The sequence below is a fragment of the Nelumbo nucifera genome, chromosome 1 (assembly GCF_055504915.1).
Source record: "Nelumbo nucifera cultivar China Antique chromosome 1, China Antique-T2T, whole genome shotgun sequence".
Classification (NCBI taxonomy): domain Eukaryota; kingdom Viridiplantae; phylum Streptophyta; class Magnoliopsida; order Proteales; family Nelumbonaceae; genus Nelumbo; species Nelumbo nucifera.
The window spans coordinates 189,637,586-189,662,191 of NC_142649.1; the positions used below are offsets into that span (position 1 = coordinate 189,637,586).

General features: G+C 39.3%; 1 protein-coding gene across 4 annotated transcripts; it reads right to left on the reverse strand.

Annotated features, from left to right (window-relative positions):
- Positions 1 to 136: 136 nt before the first annotated feature.
- Positions 137 to 23,161, reverse strand: LOC104596208 (phospholipase D beta 2-like). 4 transcript variants are annotated; one of them, XM_088895672.1, is made up of 11 exons: positions 20,858 to 23,160; positions 19,848 to 19,964; positions 18,977 to 19,171; positions 16,341 to 16,589; positions 16,181 to 16,249; positions 15,916 to 16,063; positions 2,850 to 2,998; positions 1,247 to 1,435; positions 753 to 950; positions 363 to 664; positions 137 to 265 (listed from the first exon to the last, which is right to left on the reverse strand). In XM_088895672.1, the coding sequence occupies exons 1-10, from the start codon at positions 22,583 to 22,585 to the stop codon at positions 371 to 373; spliced, it is 3,336 nt and encodes a 1,111-aa protein (XP_088751798.1). In that variant the 5' UTR covers positions 22,586 to 23,160; the 3' UTR covers positions 137 to 265; positions 363 to 370. The 4 variants fall into 4 exon arrangements, with proteins under 4 accessions (XP_088751798.1, XP_088751797.1, XP_010255577.1 ...); XM_088895671.1 differs by having other exon boundaries at positions 137 to 664; positions 20,858 to 23,159; XM_010257275.3 differs by having other exon boundaries at positions 137 to 664; positions 1,247 to 1,423; positions 20,858 to 23,157.
- Between the last annotated feature and the right edge of the window lie 1,445 nt (positions 23,162 to 24,606).

Here is a 24,606-nt window from a genome sequence, read left to right on the forward strand (position 1 = left end):
GGCTCCTACTTCAGTACTTCTCCAAGTGTAATCGTCCATTGAGTTGGCCTTACTGAATTGCAACTTGATGAAAACGAATGTTGAGCTCCTTTTTTTATCGTAAAATCTTAATCCTTTTCAATAAATGTAGACACGGTTTACAGTCAACACATCCATTTCAACCCCCCCACACACAAAAAAAAAAAAAATCCATTCCTTGTTATGTTGAGCACTATACAATAAATGGACCCAAACCCTGTATACTATGAATCTTGTCTCGATTGATCTGTTTTGTGAACTACTCAACCTGTGTATCAACTGAAACCAATTATCATTTATCAACTAAATATGGAATTAGGCCTTAGAGAAGGAAGTGGATTGACAAGAATGATCAGATTGTGAGATTTTCTTGGATGGCAAAAAATGTTCCTGCTATGCTCCCTCCCACGTCTGGAAAAGTCTCGCAGCCAGGAAGAGGCTTCACCTTTCCCTTGCTATCAACTTCGACTGGGTACTTTAGGAGGTGGCACCTCATCTCTGTCACGTCCACAGCTGCAAACTGTTTCCAGTTCAACTCCCCTACTGACCTGACCCTCCTAACACATTCTAGGCTCTCTGGTTGTGTAAAGCATTCCTCAACAGCTCCTATGTGCTCTGCCCACAGTGACATCCTATATCCATATATCTGAAAGACACAAAATCAAGATTAATCAGTGTTTGAAGTTAGATGAATAACTAATAAATTGAAAAGCTTTCATCTGATCGTAGCTTACCTGTCCACGAGGAGAACGCAGTTTTCTTGCCCAAGTATGTGAAGGTTGGTAGGCACCCATAGCAATTTCGGTGTCTCTAGTACCCTCCATGGAGCGCTGGTTGATGTTTGCTGATCCTAATATTACATACTCATCATCAACTATCATTCCTTTTGAATGAACATAGATCATGAAGCGCCGACTTTTTTGACAGAGTGCCTGTGCAACCGATAAGCAACACATTTAAGTTGCACAGAATTGAAGGATTATTATATTTTTTTGCTAAAATTGTGAATAATGAAATTCAGTTCCAAAGGGACACCAAGCATATTGCTTGGTGCAATTATCACAAAAAGAGTTTTGGTTATGAATATGTAATTAGTTGATCCACTTCTGGTTGAAACAATTGCAACTAATGTACATGTTTCTTGCAACTGGTTTAAACACAACAAACTATCAGAGGAAAATATGTATTTCAAGAAGAGATTTAATGATAGTGGGATAAGTGAGTTTACCTGAGGTGTGTTTTCTGCATTAGGGCTTTCTACATAGGAAGCTTCGTTTCCATCTACAGCCTCACGATTGCCAAGGCAGAAGAAATTCAAATAATCTTCTGGAACATATGTCTTTTCTAGCCCAACCTCTTCCAATGCTTTGTATATAGTCCCGTACATCATTTGCATTGTTTTATTCTGCCACAATAACTACAGTTAAACAAAATGTAAAGTTCCCACATTGTAAAATGTATTCTTTAAGTTGTAAAACACCTTCATATTACATTCAAAATGCTACTTCATAGTGTAAAGAGATAGCTATAGTTCAATTAATCTTAGAGATAGTTAATGATTGACAGAAATAATGTGACATTGACATCACAGAAAATAAATTGCACTCAGATGGTGCACAAAGCATCTCACAGAATTCACACATGGAACAACAAGAAATTGATAGAGATGAGAGAGCCAAAAAAACATTGATAGAGATGCCTGCACATTAGAACATGATTGAGTTGAATAAACTTCAATCTTTATCTGAAATAAAATAAATTAATATTGGAACCTAATTTACCATCTTGTTTATAGTACAACTCATGTTCCTTGATGCTATTTCTTACACACAATTAAATGCATCTAAACAAGATCCTGAAGATTGAAAATTGTCTTCCTAGAATATGCAACAATTTTCATTCAACTGAAGTACTAGTCCACATCAATGAAGGTCCATTAAATAGCTTGGTATTAACTGCCAAGTCTATCCACAAGGATCTACATTCAATCACGGAGTTCTATAGAACTTGAACAGTTGGTGCAATGTCCTTAAAAGCATTTTTTCAGTCTTTTGATGGTCTATCTTCCCATGTGGATCATGACCAAATTTCCTATAGATATGTACAGAATTTCTAATCATATTTACGTTATGGGGATAAAAATAATAAAGTTTAAACACAAGATATGAAGCAATAAGTTCTGTGATTGCAATGACATTGGGAGATGGATAAAGATAGGCTCCCTGCCCCCACCCTTAATTAAGGTCTTAGACATACATAGGCATGAAATAGACTATTGACATTTGACCCCTTTCCACCAAGAGTCGCTTTGCTATTTATGTTTGGGCTCTTGCTATTGCATTCTTGTAGTGTTTGTAGTAAGAAACGACCAGCAAGTAATAACTGATAATCACATAAAAGAGAGTTGATGAGTAATAACTGATCCGCCATACCCATGCATCAACAGTGTAAGAGAATATCATGTTGCAATAGTTCATCCTCTACATAAGCATGTAGTGTAGAGAAAACAATTCATTTCATCAAACCATAATCCGAACTGCTTGAGCTAAGCTATAGGAAATCCTTCTTCACCATTTCACACGTAATGCAAGCACCCTCTAAATAGACTAGGGACAAGAAGTGCAAGTCAAGATCATCACTGGAGTTTGAAATCTAATGTGAATTTAGAAATAATAATTAAATCATTGTTCCCCAAAAACTTGATGGGTCCACGCAGTTTAAAGAGATTTAATCAGATTAACCATTAAGTTCAAAGGATAAAGAAGAATTATTTGAAAGAAACCCTATATTCATGGCTCAGAATGGACTTCAAGAAAGTAGCTGGAGCATGCCTGCCAAAAGAGAATCCTCTGAGTAGCTGCACCAGTTGGAACACCCTCTGGCCACATTGGAATAACTATATAGGCAGCAAACCTCTCATTTGCTCTGATTTTATTCGCGATTTTTAGAGCAATTTCCATTGGTATTAAGTTGTTAGCACCTGCATATAAGCACACATCTACATTCATTAAATAAAATAGAAGTATTGAAAATCACCAATAACTTCAGGGTTCTCGTCCTGTTCTAAAGTGGTAGCCAAGAAGATATTAAAGGTGAGGGACTACATTTATTTTTTTTTTTAATTTTGTGTTATTTAAACAAAGAAAAGATGGTAAAAACAAAAAGTGGAAATTCTTAGTAACAATTTCTGATAAATACAACTAGTAAATCAAAAGCAACTTAGAGTGAGAAGTCCATTCTGAGAGTGTTAATACAGGAACCTTACAGCATTTCCTCGTGCAACTGCTTCAAGCCAAACCATGAGTTTGGGGCACAACAATAGGGTAAGTAAAAATATCATAAAGGCCTTTCTTGGATTTGGGTATCCAACAATGGCATCAGAAAAAATTTAAAATGGTACATTGTAACTCCAAAATGCCCAATGCACCAAAGGATCAGATAATATGCTTAAAACAGAACTGCCAAAAGCACCACATATTAAATGCCACAAGGACCAACTAAATACCCCCAAAACAGAACTGCCAAAAGTACCACACATATCCCAAACTACATGGAAAAATAACAATTAAAATAAGCTATCATATAAATTTAAAATAAAGTGGGTGATGTAATATGTACTATGTGCCACAAGGGCATTTTTGTCTTTTCTTCTTTTATTTTGTATGGTTGCCCTAGTCTATATATACAAAGTCTGGCGCCGCCAGCCTATTCTTTTGGCTCTCTCAACTCTTTCTTCTCTTCTCCCTCTTTTTTCTCTTCCCTCTTCTTCCTACCTGACTGAAATCATGGTATCAGAGCAGGACAGTGCTCTGTAAATATTTTCTTTCCTGTTTGAAGCACTCCTTTCATGTTCCTTGGACTGAGAATGGAGAAGACTAGTTTGTCCTGGACCCGAGAGCTCTTCGGCTGCAACTTTCTCCTCAGTTTCTGGGCTGAAACTCAACAATAGGGATTCCAGAAGCCGGTAGATGATTGACTGAAACTTCCTAAGAGGTCAGATGTTACCTTCTCTTCCATTTTCTACTTTTTCTTGGACTGGTGACACAGCGTGACGCACTCGACCGGACGACTGAGTCGGCTTCGGTCTTGAAGCCTCACGAAAGAAAAAAACTAGGCGTAGCCTTAGTAGAGAGAGAAAAGGGTGATAAGAAATTCTTGTGTGTCTCATTAAACTCAGAACAGAACTATTTATAATACATACTGGTAGTCTTGTAGAATAACTAGGAAAGTAAAACAACTAAACAACTAGGAACTGAACTTGGCGTCCACCGTCCGATAGCCACCATCATCCAATGCAGGTTGGATATGTGAGCTGTCGACATTATCCGCTGCATGGTTCTCTCTAGATGTCCTTATCTGATGCAAGTTCCCTTCTAATTGTGAGCTGTCGCCGGCTGGTTCGGTGGGTCGTGAGCTGGACCTCCATCATTCTCCCCCGCTTGGAAGGAACTCGACCTCGAGTCATGATCGGGATATGCAAGTGTCGCTTCCGGTAAATAACGATGAAGATCAGCGACATTAAATGTTTTGGAGATACCCATGTGATCTGGCAAGTCCACTACGTAAGCATTGTCATTGATCTTCTTAATGATCTTGTATGGGCCGTACTTCCGAGGCTGTAGCTTGCTATGTTTCCCCACGGGTATGCGTTCCTTCCTTAAGAACACCATGACTTCATCACCAACGTCAAACACCTGGCACCTGCGATGCCTGTCAGATGCAAGGTTATACTTTGCATTGGTCCTTTGAAGTTTCTGTTGTACTTCCTCCTGTACCGACTGGATCTGTCCGGCTAACTGCTCTGCTGAAGTACTAAGGCCTGGTACCCTGGGCAGCTTCACCAAGTCCAACGCATGGTTAGGTACTTTCATATACACAATAGAAAATGGGGATTTGCCTGTAGAGCTATGAACTACGTTGTTGTAGGCAAACTCTACTTGCGCTATGGCAAAGTCCCACTGCTTCGGCCTTTCTCTGCAAATGCTCTAGATCAGGTTACCCAGAGTTCGACTTACCACTTCTGTCTGTCCATCAGTCTGCGGATGAGCTGTACTGCTGAAATTCAAGGGTGAGTCAAATAGCCTCCACAATGTCATCCAGAAGTGACTTAAGAACCTCGTATCTTGATCCGACGTGATGGTCTTAGGCACCCCATGTAAACGGACAATCTCCCTAAAGAATAGTTTGGTTGTCGCTGTTGCATCCGCGGTCTTCTTGCATGGGAGGAAATGTTCCATCTTGGAAAACCGATCAACAACCACAAAGACGGAGTCCATGTCTCTTGGAGCCTTCGGTAAGCCTAGCACAAAATCCATAGACAAGTCTTCCCAAATCGCCGTAGGAACAAGTAAAGGCATGTAAAGGCCAATATTCTGGGTCTGTCCCTTAGCCGTCTGACATATATAGCACCTACTCACAATAGTGGTCACATCTCTTCTCAATTTAGGCCAGTAGTAACGCCCCTTGACAGCCTCAATCATCTTGTCCCTCCCGAGGTGTCCTGCTAAGCCACCTCCATGCAAATCCCTGATGATTTTCTCGCGGAGGGAGATGCAAGGAATGCACAGTTGGTCCCCCTTCATAAGAAAGCCATCATGTACGTAGAAATCACCCGCTGGTTGTTGATTCATGCATTTTTCCCAAACCTGCTTGAAGTCTTCATCCTGGGCGTACAGATCCTTCAAACATTCAAAGCCCACAATTTTGATACTAAGAGTCTTGATGAGGGCCACACGCCTGCTCAAAGCATCGGCCACTGTGTTCTGTTGCCCAACCTTATACACAATTTTGTATGGGAATTTATCAATAAAAGCAGACCACCTTGCATGTAGATCACTCCTCAACTGTTTTTGCTTACTTAAATACTTAAGAGCTTGATGGTTGGTGTAGAGGACAAATTCTTTAGCAATCAAATAGTGTTCCTAGGTCTTTAATGCTCTTACAACAGCATAAAATTCTTTATCATAAGTGGACTAGTTCTTCCTGGCTTCGCATAGCTTTTCACTGAAGAAGGCAACTGGTCTCTTTTCTTGTGACAACACAGCCCCTATGCCGACTCCACTAGCATCACACTCTACCTCAAATAATTTGTCAAAGCTTGGCAGTGCTAAGACAAGAGCGGTGCACAACTTCTCTTTTATGAGAGCAAAACTTTGCTCTTGTTCTTCTCCCCATTGAAACTTACCCTTTTTCAAACACTCAGTGATAGGAGCTACAATGCTACTAAAGTGTTTGATAAACCGCCTATAGAAAGTTGCTAACCCATGAAAACGCCTTACATCTGTGACGTTCGTTGGGGTTGGCCACTCCCTAATGGCTCGCACTTTCTCCTCATCCACCTTAATTCCGTCCTTACTTATTATGAACCCCAAGAACAACAAACTATCGCTCATAAAAGTACACTTCTTTAGATTAGCATATAGTTTGTTCTCCCTTAATGCACTCAATACTTCTCGGAAATGTCCTATGTGCTCATCGACAGATTTGCTGTAAATCAAGATATCATCAAAATATACCACAACAAATTTACCAATGAAAGGGCGTAGTACCTGATTCATTAGTCTCATGAAGGTGCTGGGTGCATTAGTTAGTCCAAAAGGCATGACTAACCATTCGAACAATCCATCTCTGGTTTTGAAAGCCGTCTTCCATTCATCTCTGCGATGGATTCTGATCTGATGATAACCACTCCTGAGATCGATCTTGGAAAAGACCACAGCCCCATCAAGTTGATCAAGCATGTCATAAAAGTACACTTCTTTAGATTAGCATATAGTTTGTTCTCCCTTAATGCACTCAATACTTCTCGGATATGTCCTATGTGCTCATCGGCAGATTTGCTGTAAATCAAGATATCATCAAAATATACCACAACAAATTTACCAATGAAAGGGCGTAGTACCTGATTCATTAGTCTCATGAAGGTGCTGGGTGCATTAGTTAGTCCAAAAGGCATGACTAACCATTCGAACAATCCATCTCTGGTTTTGAAAGCCATCTTCCATTCATCTCTGGAACGGATTCTGATCTGATGATAACCACTCCTGAGATCGATCTTGGAAAAGACCACAGCCCCATCAAGTTGATCAAGCATGTCATCCAGCCTAGGAATGGGAAACTTGTAGCCAACAGTGATTTTGTTGATTGCTCTGTTGTCGACACACATCCTCCAACTCCCATCTTTCTTCGGTGTTAATAATGCCGGTACTGCACATGGACTCATGCTGACTTGGATGTGCCCCTTTCTCAACAGTTCTTCTACCTTCTCCCGTAAAATCTTGTTCTCTTTAGGACTCATTCTGTAGTGTGGCAGATTAGGTAGGCTAGCACCAGGAACAAAATCAATGTGATGCTGGATGTCTCGCATGGGTGGGAGCTCATTAGGTAACTCGTTAGGAACTACGTCATGAAACTCGTCGAGTAGTCCCTGCAATTCCACGGGAATTTTGTATAGTGCACACCCTAGTGATTCACTCACACTTTCCCCCTTTATCACCAGTAAGTGGACCTCGCGGGTATCCTTACATTCTCTTACAAATTCAGAGTGGTGGTGTGTTATGGTAAGAAAATTCCTCTCTTCTGCCTTTGAAGCCTTGGTTGGGTTCTTTTCTGCCATAGGTAATAGTGTATAGCGCACACCCTCTTTCTCGAGCTGGTATGTGTTCTTTCTACCCAGGTGTTTGGCATCTGCATCAAACTGCCAAGGCCTACCAAGCAAAATATGGCAAGCATCCATATCCACAGTATCACAATAAACCTCATCAGTATACTTACCAATAGAGAATGGAACCTTACAGCGTTCCTCCACGCGTACGCCCCCGACTTCCTTGATCCAACCAATCGTGTAAGGGTTTGGGTGTTTCTCAGGAATTAATTGCAATTTTCGTACCACATCCCTGCCGATAATATTTTCCTGACTGTCGCTATCAATAATTAATTCAAATAACTGACCTTGTATCGTGCACCTAGTGCGAAACAGCCGGTGTCGTTGTGCGGTATCTTTGCTTCTCTGAGATAGCATTAGCTTCCTCACAACACACGTGTACCCTTCATGATCATAGGTACCTTCTTCGTCTTCTCCATCAGGTCCACAATATACTTCGTCGTTATCAACTTCTTCCTCATCCCTCTCCACCATGTTAACTGCCTTTCTTTTGGGACAGTCACTAGACCTATGCCCAACTTCATTGCACTTGAAGCACTTAAAAGGAGCAGGTTTTGCATAGGGATTAATGGCTTTAGGAGGGTTTGAAGTATTACCTCGAGTGTTTCCTCCTGTGGCGGTCTTACTGGCGTTAGCTACACTCGGCGGGTGGGAGGGTGGTGCTCCTTGGGTTGGCTTGCCCTTGTCGACTACTGCCGGCCTGTTGTCGCTCCCACTATACCGTCGATAGTTATCGGCTCAGGTCCTCTCTTGGAACATTAAGTCAGCCTTTAGAGCTAAGTTCCTTGCTTCCTGCACGCTCAGAACCATCTGGACGCCAATCTTGTCTCGGATAGCAGGTTTCAAACCACTCAAATAACGGGCTGCCTGTTGATTGTCACTTTCTGATAACTGGTTCCGTTCAGCCAATCTCAGAAATTCTGAGGTGTACTCGTTCACACTTCTGGTTCCCTGCGCACACCGTTGATATGATTCAAACATATACTGCTCATAATCAGGAGGTAAAAACCTACCTCTTATTAATTGCTTCATATGCCTCCATGTTCGAACTGGACCTCTTCCTTCTTTGATCTGAGTCTCCCTCATTCGTTCCCACCAGACAGATGCTCCTCCCTTCAATCGAAAAGCTACTAATTTCACCCTTCTTTCTTCCGGGATCTCCATGTACTCGAAGAAACGGTCGACCTCGGTGATCCAATCTAAAAGGCCCTCTATATCCAGATCTCCACTAAAAGTAGGAATATCCACCTTGAGTTTAAATTCATCATTATTCTGATGGTGATTAAAATTGTTGGGATTTCGCCAATTCCTACCGGTTTTGCCATCACCGGGAATAGCTGGAGCAACGCCGAATTCTAGCTCGTCGTTGCTATCATCATCAAGAATAGGGTTCCTGGGTATAGGATCGATGATTGGTCTACCGTGGTCGTTTCCTCCAGCTTGGTGCAATGCGTTATCCCTATTCCTTGGAACATCCTCTCATAACAAAGTCCGTAGTTGTCCAGCGATCTCTGCCAACTGTTTCTCAATGTTACGAGTGGCTGTACGCTGCTCTTCGATTTCTCTCCAAACAGTTTGTAACCCCTGATCTCCGTCATGGGGTTGGTTGCGACTGCTACCGTCTTGATTGGCCATCTGGCTGGGCAAAATCCCGTTCTGATACCACCTGGCGCAGCGTGACGCACTCGATCGAGCGAACAAGCACCGGACGACCGAGTCGGCTTCGGTCTTGAAGCCTCATGAAAGAAAAAAACTAGGCGTAGCCTTAGTAGAGAGAGAAAAGGGTGATAAGAAATTCTTGTGTGTCTCATTAAACTCAGAACAGAACTATTTATAATACATACTGGTAGTCTTGTAGAATAACTAGGAAAGTAAAACAACTAAACAACTAGGAACTGGACTTGGCGTCCACCGTCCGATAGCCACCATCATCCAATGCAGGTTGGATATGTGAGCTGTCGACATTATCCGCTGCATGGTTCTCTCTAGGTGTCCTTATCTGATGCAAGTTCCCTTCTAATTGTGAGCTGTTGCCGGCTGGTTCGGTGGGTCGTGAGCTGAACCTCCATCAACTGGAAACTCCAGAACCCTCTCAGACTGAACAGGGACAGAAGCAAAACTTCTTTCTTTCTTGGTTCTTGGTGCTGTTACCAGGAACAGGTTAATGTTTGCCTTAACCAAATGGTATAAAGGAAGTTTAAACCCCTTTTTGTGGGTCTGATGATCCAGAAACCTGTGTGCATGTGGAACCTTTTGTAGGTCACGAGTGACCTGGTTCATCTGGCCAGTACAGCAGTATATTAATGATTTGTGGCTCATATTAGCCTTGGAGAGGTCTGTTAGACCTGTGAATGTGTGTGACAGAAAAGGCTGTGTCTGTGTTTTAGCAGTTAAAAACACTTAAAGTGAGGGCTGTGCAGTCCTTTGTGTGTGTGTGGACTGAAGAGAAGGATTGTTGTCTTCTTGGAAGTGTTATCCATGAATTCTGAAGACTCTGCAACCTCGGGAACCACCACTAATCAGGGTGGAATGAACAGTGGTCATGATTCCTTGAATTTTCCAATGACTATTACCCACTTGGATGGCAGAAACTACTTGGCATGGTCTAAGGAGATGCAGCTGTATATTACAGCCAAGGATAAGGCAGGATATATCAATGGGAAAATAAACCTAGGGCTGGTACTGCTGAATATGATAAGTAGGATCAAGAGAACTACATGATTATGTCCTGACTCTTGACATCTATGTTACCATCTGTCAAGCAAAACTTTATGTGGGCGAAGACAGCAAAAGAAATATGGGAACAAGTGAAGGCAACATATTCAAAACAAAGTCACTATGCTAGAATTTATCAGTTACAGGCAAAAGCTTCAACATGCAAGCAAGGAGAAAGGAGCTTATCAGCTTACTATTCTGTCCTCGCTTCAGTATGGAAAGAGTTAATTTACTACCAAAGCATTGAATGAGAGAGTGAGAAAGATGCCAAAGCAAATAAACAGCTACTCTCACAGCAAAGAGTGTTTGCTTTTCTTCTAGGTCTGAATCCCATATGTGAACCCATTCGGGTACAAATTTTGGGCAGCAAGGGTTTTCCTTCTGTCCAAGAGGTATATGCACTTGTTCAGTTTGAGGAAAGTAGGAAGTTTTCTATGAATCATTCCAAGGGGGAGACCATTGCTTTAGCTGTAAAAGTTAATACAGGTTCAAGAAAGGGGAAAACGAAAAAAAAAAAAGGATGATAAAGATAAACTATGGTGAACTCACCGTCGAAAATCCAGGCATACCCGTGAGACTTGTTGGGAATTGAATGGGAAACCAAAGTGGAAACAGGAATTGAGCAAGAAATCAGCACAAGAACAGAGCAAGTAAGGGTGTTAATGGACCGGTTTTGGATTGGACCCTGTCCAGTCCAAAATCAATTTGGACGGATTGGACGGACCAACAAGACATATTGGATTGGACCAATCCGGTCCAAAATATTTATTAGATTGGATTGGATTTGGTCCATCCGTAATAAATTTATATTGGATTGGGTTGGATTAGGCCAATATCTGGTCCATTGATATAAGATAAGAATATAGGTGTCAATGGACCAAGTTTGGGTTGAAACTAATCTAAATCAAAACGAATTTGAACAAATTGGATGGTCCAGACATTGAATTGGACCAGTCCAGAATGGTCCAAAATATTCATTGGACTGGATTGGACCTGGTCCATTTATAATGGAATCGCATCGGATTGGATCAGATTGGATCAAATCCAGTTCAATTGACACCCCTAAGAGCAAGAATCCAAATCATAAGAAGTTCACCTCGACAAACTTAGCATCTCATGAGCATCAGGGTGGTTTTTCTACCATGAGTTCTTCTCAAGATTGCCCCCTTGTTTTGATCCCAAGGAGGACATTATCAATTCCTTTTGTGACCATTTGGAGCAATATGATAGGGCCCTTAGACAGATAGATTTTGGATCCACATCTTCAACTTCGTTTGCTTCCTTGTTAGGTAACTCAGCCTCTACTTTTCATATATCTACTAATAACCTAGAATCCCCATGGATTATTGATTTTGGTGCCTCCAACCATATGACTGGTAAGTCAACCTTGTTGCAATCATACACTCTTCTCTCTAGCAAAGATAAAGTGAGGTTAGCTAATAAATCATTCTCCTCCATTGTTGATCAAGGATCTATATCTTTGCCTTTTGACCTTTCATTATCCAATGTTTTACATGTTCTAAAGCTACCCACTAATTTGTTGCCCATTAGTAGTATTACACATGCCTTGAATTGTTCAATAATCTTATCTTCCATACTCTTGTATTTTTCAAGATTTGGCCTCCGGGAGGACGATTGATAGAGGGAACATGGTCGATGGTCTCTATGTGCTAGAGAATAAAGTTGGTCTTGCGGTCTTAGTGTCTTTGATTCAGTCGAGTAAGAGTCAAGTTATTTTGTGGCACCATTGTTTGGGCCATATGTCTTTGGAGTCTTTGAAGTACTTGTTTCCAGATTTGTTTAAGTTTGTGTTAGTCAGTGATTTTTAGTGTTAAGTGTGTCAACTGAATAAGCAAAACTTCTTTTCCCTAATGTAATAAAAGATTATACTTTCCTTTTTATATTGTGTATTCTGTTGGGGGCCTGTTAATATTCCAACTGAGAATGGCTACAAATATTTCATCTCCTTTATTGAGGACTTCTCTCGATATACTTGGGTTTATCCTATGCACTCAAGGGAAGAAGTCCCTAAACTCATAAGAGATTTTCAGCATATGGTCTACACCCAATTTCAAACAGAGATTCAAAATTTTCAATCAGACAACATTAAGGAGTACTTTCATGATGACCTCATAGAATTCTTTGCATCCTGTGGCTCCCATCACAGGAGCTCCTATGCTAGAACCCCTCAAAAAGATGGGGTTGCATAAAAAAAATCTCCACCTTCTAGAAGTTGCTTGGGGACTGTTGTTACAGATGCATGTTCCAAAAAGATTTTGGGTGGATGCTATTCTAACTACTGCCTATGTTATCAACAGGGCGCCATCTCGGTTACTAGAATAAGTCTCCTCATCAATTCCTCTTCCCTAAGGCCCCAATGTTTCCTATACCTATGCGTGCCTTTGGGTGTTAGTGTTTTGTTCAAGACCTCTCTCCTACTCGTGGTAAACTTGATCCCAAAGCTATCGTGTGTGTTTTTCTTGGTTATCCTCTTTCTTAGAAAGGCTATCATTGCTTTGACCCTGTGTCAAAAAAAAATATTTTGTCTCTATGATTTTTCTTTCTTTGGAGATGTTTCCTATTTTTTGTTTCCCCTTAGGGGGAGAGTCCAATTGAGAAGAAACAGAAATAGACACAAGTTTTATTGCCTTCTCTTCTTAATCCTCCTCCATTCTGTGTCTTCCAGAGACAACGTTACAAAAGTCAAGGCCAACAAAGTTTAATTGCCACAGAGTCGCCAAAAGCTATCCAACCAATGCCATCGGACTCTCAGGGGTTGGATCCTTCATCACACCCAAGTACCATTATTCCAGTCAATACCCCTAAACTTATTGACATTGACACTTCAAGTTGTGAACTAAACCTCCCTATTTCAAAAAGGAAGGGTGTCAGATCATGCACCACACACCATCCCATGATTCATTTCTTGTCTTGTGAGAACATCTCATCATCATTTTGTGCTTTTTTATCTTCCATTGATAATGTTCCTCTCCCTAAGAGCATTGTAAAGGCTTTACTTGTTCTTGAGTGCATAGATGCAATGAAGGAAGAAATCAATGCCCTACACAAAAATGGCACGTGGTAGTTGGTAGATCTTCCCAAGGGAAAGGAGCCAATGGAGAAATAGGTGTTCTTTGTAAAACATAATGTAGATGGCACTGTGGAGAGATACAAGGCTCGACTGGCTGCAAAAGACTTTACACGGGTGTATGGAGTTGATTATGCTGAGACTTTTTCTCTTGTTGCAAAAATGAATTCTATCTGGGTTCTTCTCTCTTTAGCTGCAAACCTTGACTACGAACTTCATCAACTAAACACAAAAAATGCCTTCCTGAATGGTGATTTGGAGAAGGAAGTATTCATGATTCAACCTTTTGGTTTTTGTGCTAAGGGCAGTGAACAGAAAGTCTACAAATTGAAGAAATCTTTATATGGCCTAAAATATTCTCCAAGGGTTTGGCAGGTTTCACTAGGCAATACAACACATGGATTTTAAGTAGTGTCAAATTGATCACACACTCTTTATGAAGAAGGAACAAGGAAAAACGACATTCTTGATTGTCTATGTGGATGACATTGTTATCACCAGAGACTAGGTCTAAGAGGTACAAAGGTTAAAGAAATTCTTAGCTACACAGTTTGAAGTAAAGGATCTAAGGCCTTTATGCTACTTCCTTAGAATTGAAGTTGCTCGCTCTCAACAAGGTATCTTCATTTCTCAAAGGAAGTACACCCTAGATCTTCTGAAGGATACAGGAAAGCTAGGAGCTAAACCTATTGACACCCCTATGCCAATCACAAACTTGGGGATTACAGTGGTGAGATCTTGAAAGATTCAAGGCAGTAATAAAGACTTGTGAGCAAGATTCTCAATTTATCTATGACTAGGCCTAGCATTGCATATGCCATGGGTGTCCTCAGTCAATTCATGTAGGCACCCAAGGCAGCACACCTACAGGTAACAAACATGGTTCTCAGATACTTAAAGAAGTTCCCAGGAATAGGCCTTCTCTTTAAGAAGCATGGACATATGAGGGTAGAGGTTTACACTGATGCTGATTTGGGCTGGCTCAATGGACGGCAGAAAATCCACCAGCAGATATTGTACCTTTGTAGGAGGAAATCTTGTTACTTGGAGAGGTAAGAAACAAAGTGTGGTGGCCAAATCGAGTGCAAAGGTAGAATACAGGGCCATGTCACATGGAGTTGCTAAATTACTATGGGTCAAGAACCTGTTGGGTGTATTGGGCTTTCACTTTGATGATCCTATGCCACTCTATTGTGACAATAAATCTGCTATTAACATTGCAGCCAATCTAATTCTCCATGGCAGAACCAAACACATTGAGGTAGGCAAACATTTCATCAGGGAGAAACTTGAGGAGGGAAAAGTGTGCACTTCATATATTAGCTTTGAGGAACAACTTGTAAATGTTTTTACTAAGGGATTAAACTCATTGTAGCATTATGATCTTTGTGACAAGTTGGGGATGATTGACATCTATGTCCCAACTCGAGGGGGAGTGATGTAATATGTACCATGTGCTGCAAGGGCATTTTTGTCTTTTCATCTTCTTTTATTTTGTACAATCGCCCTAGTCTATATATTCAGGGTTTGGCGCCACCAGCCTATATTTTGGCTTTCTCAACTCTTTCTTCTCTTCTTCCTCTTCTCTTTCTCTCCTCTTCCTACCAGGCTGAAATCAGTGGGTAAATATTAAATTCTATTTTGAGTCTGTTGATACGAAAATATTCAAGCACATTCACATCTACAACCACAAGGTGTATTACCAATAGACAATGATACAATTATTAAATTTTGGAAGGATGTTCCAGCTATTATTTGACCTGATATCTTTACAAAATTAATCTGAATATTGTATTGTAACTATGTAGAGTGGTAGTGCCATAACTAACCTACTAATGATAGTGATGACAATTCTGAGCCAGAACAGAATTTTTCCTGATATTAAGCACCAAAAGGTAAGAATAGTATTTAGTCTCTTATGTTTACATACTTCATCAAATGCTTTTTAGATGGATAATTGAAAATGGTGATGAATGTATGATGAGCTATATATCATAACCAGCATGGCAGCACATATTACTGTCTCTGATCTTTATTCTAATTAAACACAGATTTCTTGGTAGATTTTGGAAGTGAAATTATAGTTATTTTTACATCCCAGCAATTTTCAACGGAAACATCCATGCTCTTCTTAATCAGTTCTCAATTCAGTGGATATACTCCAAACATCACCTTTTCCCTCTAGCATATTTATTTTCTAGTAAAATGAAAATGCACTTAGAAATAAAAGTAAAAACCTTAAACCTTGGTTTCAAGAATCGGACAGATATCAATCACAAGTAAAATGTAAAGAATCTGGAGTAACATCATATCAGATACAGAATATCACATTTTAACAGTCCAACAGGTAAAGAATCTTCAGTTTGTTGACAACCCAAACAACAAGATAATCTTCATTCCACCAAAATAGGGTGTAGTCATAGTTCCTCACCTAAGTCTTTGTATGACGACCAATTATATGACGAACCAAGAAAGTATTGGTTTTCAATATAAATGAAATATTGGGCAGCTCGGATGGCTTTTACATATGCTGTATGTATGCTCATGTCGATCTGGACATTTTTACCACAAACAAGGTTCTGTTGCATTCAACATGGTAGTTAATTAACTATGAAAGAAAAAATGATAATAAAAAATAGTCCCTAGAATCCAACAACCACAAAAATGAGAAAGCTAATATGTTATTCTCTTCCCACCTTGTTTATAGCATCTTTTGGATCTTTGGGAAAGCCTTTCACAGAGTTTGAATCAATTGAACGGAAAATCTTCATTTTTGGAGGATATCAATAGAAAAAAGTTATAAGAACCATATCAATTACTGAAAATCTAATATCAGTAATAAGCCATCCAATTTACCTGGACATGCCAAGACTCCGGATCATTCTCACTTAGGCAAGCAGAATCATGAAACCCAATGATGTCAGGAATTCTTTCTAGTTTGAGTAAGGCATCGTCATATGATATTTTCAGTTTTTTAATCCCTTGAGGTTTTGAAGCCTTCAACCAGCGCTCTTCAAAGTTGGTAAGAACATCATAAGCTGCTGGACCTTCAATTTTACAGTGCAAATCATGCCATGGTTCTCTTGGACAACCAATGGTAGATCCCTTCTCAGATGGAAATAAACAAATAAATATCATAAAGAAAATTAAGTATTTATAATTTCAAAAAATGAATTATTGGTAACGGCCTAACGTTTGAATTGAGTTGATTCTACTTGGCCAAAAAAGGGCTTGCTTTTAAAGGTTTTCCATTCTCTTATCGCCATGACAAAAATGATTTAAAAAATACATGCATTTTCCATATAAATCTGTGCACTGTGTTACTAATAATGATTTGGAAAACTGGACTGGACTAGATGATTGAATCTTCTCTAACCATCAATCAGTCACCAAAACAATTCAGATCAACTCCAGGACCATTTCTGGTCAAACTTGGTCTAAATTCATTTATTCATTCCTCTTAGTGGTTTATTTATTTCTAATGCTCCTTCCTTTTTTCTATTTACTGGTTGAACACTTTGAATTCAAACTTCTGAACCATTAACAACAGTCCCAACCATTTGACATTGAAGGCTGTTTGATAACTGAAATGGCTGAACTGAATAACTTATTACTTTGTTTTTTAGTGAATAAGTTATTAGGGAGATTGTGAACTCCTTAATGGATAATCTGAAGTTGGTTTGATTACTACACCTTCAAATTCCGTTGTTTAATTACTTTATCCACTAGAATACAAAGTAATAAGTCCTTGAATTCAGCCACTTCAGCTATCATAAAAAACTCCTCAGTCAGTACCATGGCCGCAAGGCACCAACCCCTGGTTGAGTAGAGCACTATGTACTCTGGCAAATAAGAATACTATATTTAATGCAACAAATTAAAGAATATAATATGTAAATGTTTATTAGAACAATATGGCATTTATGCAATGATTATAGTTATAAAGAATTCGAGGAATCGAACAGTACAGAAATACTGCAAATATGCTGTAAGCATAAGAAAAGAAACTTGTCAAATATGCAATATCAAATTGAAATCCTAAAACTTGACCAGAAGAAGAATTAATAATAACTAAATGCCAAAAAATGAAACAATAAACTTATGCATAAAGCATGTTAGAAAATATTAGTATATAACATAGCAGAAGATGCAAAAAATAAAAGATGTGTCATCAATAATTTAAAGTGATCTTTAAATGGTCCTTCTTTTAGTTTCAAGGAAGAGAGGGTTCATTGTATTGGGTATAGTAGGTGGTTTTCAGTTCTCTTCTATTGATGATATCTTATCACTGGATCTTGAGTTCAACTATGATGCATTTCAAATATTTGCTGTATGTTAACTCAAAATTTCAACCAATCACATTAAAGACGCTGCATGGTCTATTTACTTTTCATTGGTTCATGTTACACAAGGTATACTTACCACTAAAGTTTTTAACAATGTTAAAGATGTCACTGTGACGTGCTGCTTTATCACTGGTTTGTTTACCTTTGAATTATGTTGCAGCAATTTCTATAGAATGCACCATAAATTTTGCTCCAGATTTTATATCTTCTTTTTTATTTTAATGAATTTCCTTTTTCTATCAAAAAAGAAAAAAGTACAGTGCTTCCTCTAGTTGAATTGCAATTTCAGCTTGTTAATATGAGCAACATTAAGGTACAAAATTTACCTTATATTATGATGCACACACCTCATAAGTTACATGTATTGAAGTTATAATTTGATTTAAAATAAATTCAAATTATAGATTGGACTATCTTATACACTGTTTGTCCTCCCGGAGAAAGGAAGAACATGTAAAGTTGTTTGGAACATTTTCCCCAACCCTTAAAACATGAATCTTGACCCATTGGTTTCAAGCCTATGGTGTTCATTAGAAGTGTCTTACTGCAATATACCAAGGTGCACTGAGAAATGGGCAAGGTCAGTGTTACGGTCCCAAATGTTAAATGGCTTGGCTTGATGTGTTTCAATAGTCTTGAGTCTTTTGGTGTATTGGTCAAGTATGTAACAAATGGTATCAGAGCCTACCACCACATTTCAAGTTCAAATCACAAAAAAGGGATAGCTGGGAGAAGGGAAGCCTAGAGCAGAGTGAAAGCCATAATGGAAAGGCTACCTAGAGAAGAGTTAATGCTGCCAAGGGGAAGGGCTACCTGCTGCTAGATTGTAAGTCATCATGGAGAGGGCTACCTTCTGCTAGAGTGAGAGCTTCCCAGAGTGAAGCTGCCGAGACATCGGCTCCAGAAGCATGTTGGTGTGTTGTGGTCCTAAATGTTAAACAGGTTGGCTTGATGTATCCCAACAGTCTTAAGGTTTTTGGCATATTGGTTAAGCAAATAACAGTCAGCTAAAGCCTAAGTAAGTTGAGTAGAGATTTATTGAGGGAAGTTCTCATTTTGAGAATCATAAGTATGAGTGAAGCCCACCAGAAATATGGAAGAGCAACATAGTTAAACAAATTAACAAAAATAAGGATAATAGGTTACCGTGAATGTAGGGTTATGATAGTCATCTTTATGCACCGTTTCTAATGTCGTAAATAAAGTGTGTTTGGGGGTATCATATCGCCCATCACATAAATCAAGTCCTCCAACAAAAGCTATAATTTTTCTCTTGTTATGACCACCATCGACATCCACAATGACAGTTTTCTGATGATGTGTATAGATTGCACCAACTTCCTGGGGACCAAAAATTTAGAAAGATAAGTTCCTTGCAAATTTCCAATTTCAAACACCAAGAATGAAAGAGATACGTGACAAGAAACTCTAGAAATTAAAAATAAATCCTACTAGCATGAATAAAAATTTCATGGGTGAACATCCACCTAAATATAACATGAGTACAAGTATTGATTGATGTGGGAGTCTATGACCTTTGGTACATAAAACCATGACATGCACAGATAGAAGAAACCACCACCCTAGATATATCAAAGTAAAAGATAAAAATACAAAAAGAATAATTGAACTTTAATACAGATAAGTAAATTTTCCAAAAGCTTTAAGATATTACTGACAATATAATCAGGAAAATGTCCATGTTTCAATGCCAGAGAAATTACTAGTAATATATTGTCAGTGAAGTTCTTAAATTTACTGAAGGAATAGTTCACGCAGTAATTTTTTTCTCTTCCATTAGTACGTGATATTATTGATAAATGTCAACAATAATCTGTAGTTGTATAAAACAGTCAAAAACTTGACTAGTATGATATGATACAAAGAAATATTCAATGATTAGCTGATTTCATGAATTCAAATATGGAATTTGAACATGATACAAAGAAATGTTTAATATTTAAAGCTGTATCTCTAGCATATAACCATATACATAAAATAATAATTTATTACTGACCTGTTTTTTTGCCCAGCTATGTCGCTTACCAGCAGATCGGGAGCACAGTAATACTTGTACTGAGGAGTTCCTGAAAAATTGGCGAGTCTCCTCATCATGGGTTTGCATCACTCCATCCTACATTTCATGGGATGATAAGCAGACATAAGGCAAAACTCTCTTATAGAAACTTAGCTCTGAATAAAAACTTGATTCAGGTATGACATTTCAACCAGAACCAAAATGAAAAGATCCATGAAGGATACTGATTTTACTTAACCAAGAACCATATAGGATCATAACAGGAAAAATTGGAGAAAATAAGCACAAATAACAATAGCATACAGGAACCGATATGTGCTTTTACTTTTCTCTCCTTTTCTTTTGGAACTCTTTAGGTGACAAATTAACATTCTGATACTGAAGAGATTGCAATGGGCATATCATCATCAACATCTAAGCCTTGTCCCAACGGTAAAAGGTAATAGCTATTATACCACCTGTTAAAGCAATCTTTTGGTTACAGTTGCTTGGTCATTGGTAACTAATTTCAGCACTTTAGAATAAAGGTGATCAAGCTATCCCCCCTGGGAGGGCGGGGGGACACATATGATATAAAACATATGATGCCCAGATACAAATACAGACAGGGAAACAGATAGGGGAAATGGGGATACAACTCTCAATTCCCTAAAATCCTGGACCCACCCCAAAAGTTGAGCTATAGTGAACATTTGAGCTTTAGTTTCAGAATTTTAAGCATCCAACTGAAAATCTTCTTCACATAAACTGATCTGTTAATAAGTAAATCAGGAATCATCCTCTTTTCTTCAGTGAGTGTAATCAAGGTATAAAACCTACAGCCTCATTTTTGTGGAACAAAATATTAACCATTTCACTTGTGGGCTTAAGCTGTTTAGAGTTATTCCATTAACCTTTTTCCTTCTTATAATGTTCAATGAATGAGTTTGTAATAATAATAACAACAATGATAATGACAACAAAAACAACAAGGAGGTTATTTTCCTTACTGTTTTATAACCCAAAATGTTCCTTGAAGTTGGATCATCCCATACAAGCAGCAGTACTCTCACACCTTCCTGTGACTTGGACTTAAGAAGATCCCCGAGGGTGCATTCTGATGCATAAGGAGCATCTCTAACCAGTCTGACTTTGTGGTACACAGACCACCCAGTAATATAAATTAATCGACGGGCCTGACTTAATGCATCAAAGATGTCATTCCAACATTTCCCATTCTCAGAGTGCATTCCATGATCAAGCTTCATATTTGGAAGGTAACCATCAGGAACATGGGCATCTTGATAAAATGTAACTCTTCCACCTTTCCTAAGAGGAAAATATGTACCTGGAACACCACTATAATCGGGACCCGACCCAACTCCGTTATGGTAAAACGTCAGCTTGTCTATTGGGGTATACTGAATTGACAGGGTCAAGGAAGCTCCAGGCTTGCAGGGCTTCCCAGTTGAATTGAGGACTGGAAAAGTTCCCTCAACCTTTTCTCCTGAAAATATCTTCTCAACTGGGATCTTAACAACCCCTATAAGCTGGGAACCCACAACATCATTGTCTTTGACAACAAAATGCACCTCTGCAGCATAATGGGCAACAGGAACATAAAATCTCTGCATCCAAATGGGGTTTTCGCTATTACTTATCACATATGTCCTGCCAATTACGGCATCAGATACAGATATAGAGACATATGGATCACTGGTTATCTTACGAGACACGTGAGCTTCAATTTTGTTGCTGACATTCACTGGTAATCTGGCAAACATGTCACCTAGAGTCCTATGGAACAGGTCCATGTTCGGAAGGTTTGCAGCTTTATACACCAAAATATCTAAATTCCCATGTAACAGCAAGACTTTCAAAGATGCCTCAGCTGATTGAAGTGTCACAATCTGCAGACTCTGACTATAATGTGAGCCATCAAATGAAACCGAATGGGAAAAAACTGGTTGTGGAGATGAAGCAATTGAACCTGAATAAAAAGTCTCCCCACCACTCGAAAATGAATTATTAGGATAACCATACATATCCGCTCCGTTACTATACCTAGCACTTTGGCTTTGAAACCTCAGAGGAGGATTTGAGACTTGTGGTGTAGATGGCAAATTCGGGGCAGTGGGAGGGTAATCAGACAATTGCACCTTCCCTAGAAGATCTACAGGAGGATAAAGTGAGGGGCAGGATGGGGATGAATCACCTAAACCATCATGATTTGGAGAAGAGACAACACTAGTATGCAGTGAACTATCTTGGTGGGGGTAACCAGAGAAGCTATTGGCACGGCCATGAACTATCAGGTAACTTTCAGGTGGAGGATATTGAACGGTCTGTTGCGGAGGGTAATGCGATGTACCATATTGAAAAATGCCATTGTGTTGTTGTGGACTAGGGTGATGAGAATTATGTATTACAGGGGGATTGGGATATGGGTGTTGATAGAGGGGCATAGCTCGATAAGAAGGTTGGGGATAATGATATTCTAAAGACCCAGAATGACTCGAGTATGGAAGAGCAGGAGGACAATCTGGGGGTGGTGGGTATTGTTGATAATTGAAGGAATGAGTTGCAGATGAATTATAAGAATAAGTATTACCAAGAGATGGTCGTGTTGGAGATGGTGCGTATGGATCTGAATTTGGAGGAGGAGCAGGGGTAGGAAGAGAGGGAGGTGGAGGGTATCGATATGGATCGTGGTAAGGATATGAACTGTAGTTCTCCATTAACAAACAATGGATTTCTAACGCTAAACTACTAATAAAACAGAGAGTGGAAGGTAATAGAGAAGAAATCAAAGATGGGTCTGTTTGTTTCTTGTCGATGGTTTATTGTTCTTCGGTTGGACATAACTTAATGGATTACTACCAGATGATTTGAATTCAGTTGAACTGAATTGGATCGTTGGAACTAAAATAAACAAAACAAGGAATGAGAGGGAGTTACCGTTGAGAGTCGTTCATTGGAGATGTGACAGCTTCCCAGCTCCAGGCGGTTTTCCAAAGAAACGAGTGGGAAAGAAATATATATGACGACGACGGGGTGCTGGAAATTGGAGCAATTTTTTTGGGTTTTTTAATTTTTATTCTACGTTCTCGTCTATTTTTTTTTCTTCTCTGGTTAGGGAACCTTCAACCCACGATCATTTCTTTGTCTATTGCTTGCTCGTGTTGTTCTAGCTTCTCTCTGTGTCGTTTCTTTCTACTTCGTAAATCGTAATTTCAAGTCCTTTCTTCAGCCGTGGCCGAGTAAAACTGGATCGTCACGTTTGATTCTCTTTAATTAATATCGTTGCCTTCTGTCCGTAACGCGATAATGAATATTGATCGAGTATTCGCGCGAAATAAAAATAAAATAAAAATGAGTAGAATAGGAATAGGATGATAAGTTGACAACCACCCCCACAGAGTCACACACTCCCAACTGTCGTAACAAAATAAACCGCTGAAGAAGAGTCCGGATCTACTCCTCACAAGGCGCCTCACATCATGTCCTGGCCGTACATCGGGAACATCACCCATACTCGCATTTATATTTCATGGGGAGATGTTGCGCGCTCTGTGAGGAGCAGATTCTAATTCCCTAAAGAATGGCCCGTTTGAGAAGTACATTAAAAAAATCAACGGTGGCGATGGAACACACCATAAGCTTCAAACGTTTGAATTGAGATCTCGTACCAACTAAATACATTCCAACCCTTTATCAATATGATCTGACACCACACATCTCACCATAAGACATCTCACCATAAGACTGAGATGTACCATAAAAGTGAGACCTACCATACATGAGATGTACAGTGTTAGATTGTGTTGGTAGGGTATTGGAATGTATTTTGTTGGTAGGTGATTGGGACTTCCAAACAAAACGTTTGTGGCATGATAGGGTAGAAATCAGATTTGATCCTCACAAAACCATATTAGACTGTTTTCACATCCCCGTACAGGTTACACGTGTATTGAGAATATCTGTCCATGAATAAAAAGATATAGGTATGGAGATGTTTCCAATGCACAGCTGAAAAAAGTGTGAGAAGTGAACCATGTGAAAACAATTTTGTGAGGACTGAATCCAACCTCGGTAGGGTAATGTAGGAGAGACAAATCATAACCAACCCGACCCGAATACCCAACATAACCAGTTAAACTCACCAAATCCATTTGGAATACGAATTTAGATCAGGTGAACGCTTAGTGTTCAGCTAAACCTTGCTCTTGGAATATGGGGGTGATAAGACCGAGTTTGAATCTCTTACCCGCATTTATCGCAGCCACACATGGAGAACATTTCATCCTCTATAGCATTATGCAGGGGGAGATGTTCCCAGTTCACGGGGGATAGTGTGTTATGGATAGACATGGGCAGGGTTCTCGTGGGCGGGAGATCCGAAATCGACAAGACTAGGGTCTGGAATCGGGACCCTCATACCTTGCTAGTTGGCAAATGTGGGGTATTAGAAATCTTTAACAGCATATTTGAGTGCATGGGAAATAAATTGTAGCGCTGCAGATGAATCAACTGGGATTGGCAACACCTAGATCTAAATTTGATTTGCTAATATTTGGATTCAAGTAAATCCAAATCATAAATGGATAGTTAATTGCAGTAATGAATTTAATTGAAAATGATCAAAATATTATATATTTATTTTTAATAAAATAAACTAAAACTTGCTTTGATATTATATATCATGAATAAAATGAATTGAAAAGCTAACTAGTATAAAGCTTATACCCCTGACCCTTTA

What these genes read in the sequence shown, in the direction of transcription:
- LOC104596208 (XM_088895672.1), bottom strand. Translation starts at nt 22,585, where the DNA reads ATGGAGAACTACAGTTCATATCCTTACCACGATCCATATCGATACCCT. An exon ending in ATAGCTGGGCAAAAAAACAG is followed by an intron (nt 19,172 to 19,847) that starts GTCAGTAATAAA and finishes TTTGGTCCCCAG; the next exon opens with GAAGTTGGTGCAATCTATAC. An exon ending in CAAAAGATGCTATAAACAAG is followed by an intron (nt 16,064 to 16,180) that starts GTGGGAAGAGAA and finishes TGAATGCAACAG; the next exon opens with AACCTTGTTTGTGGTAAAAA.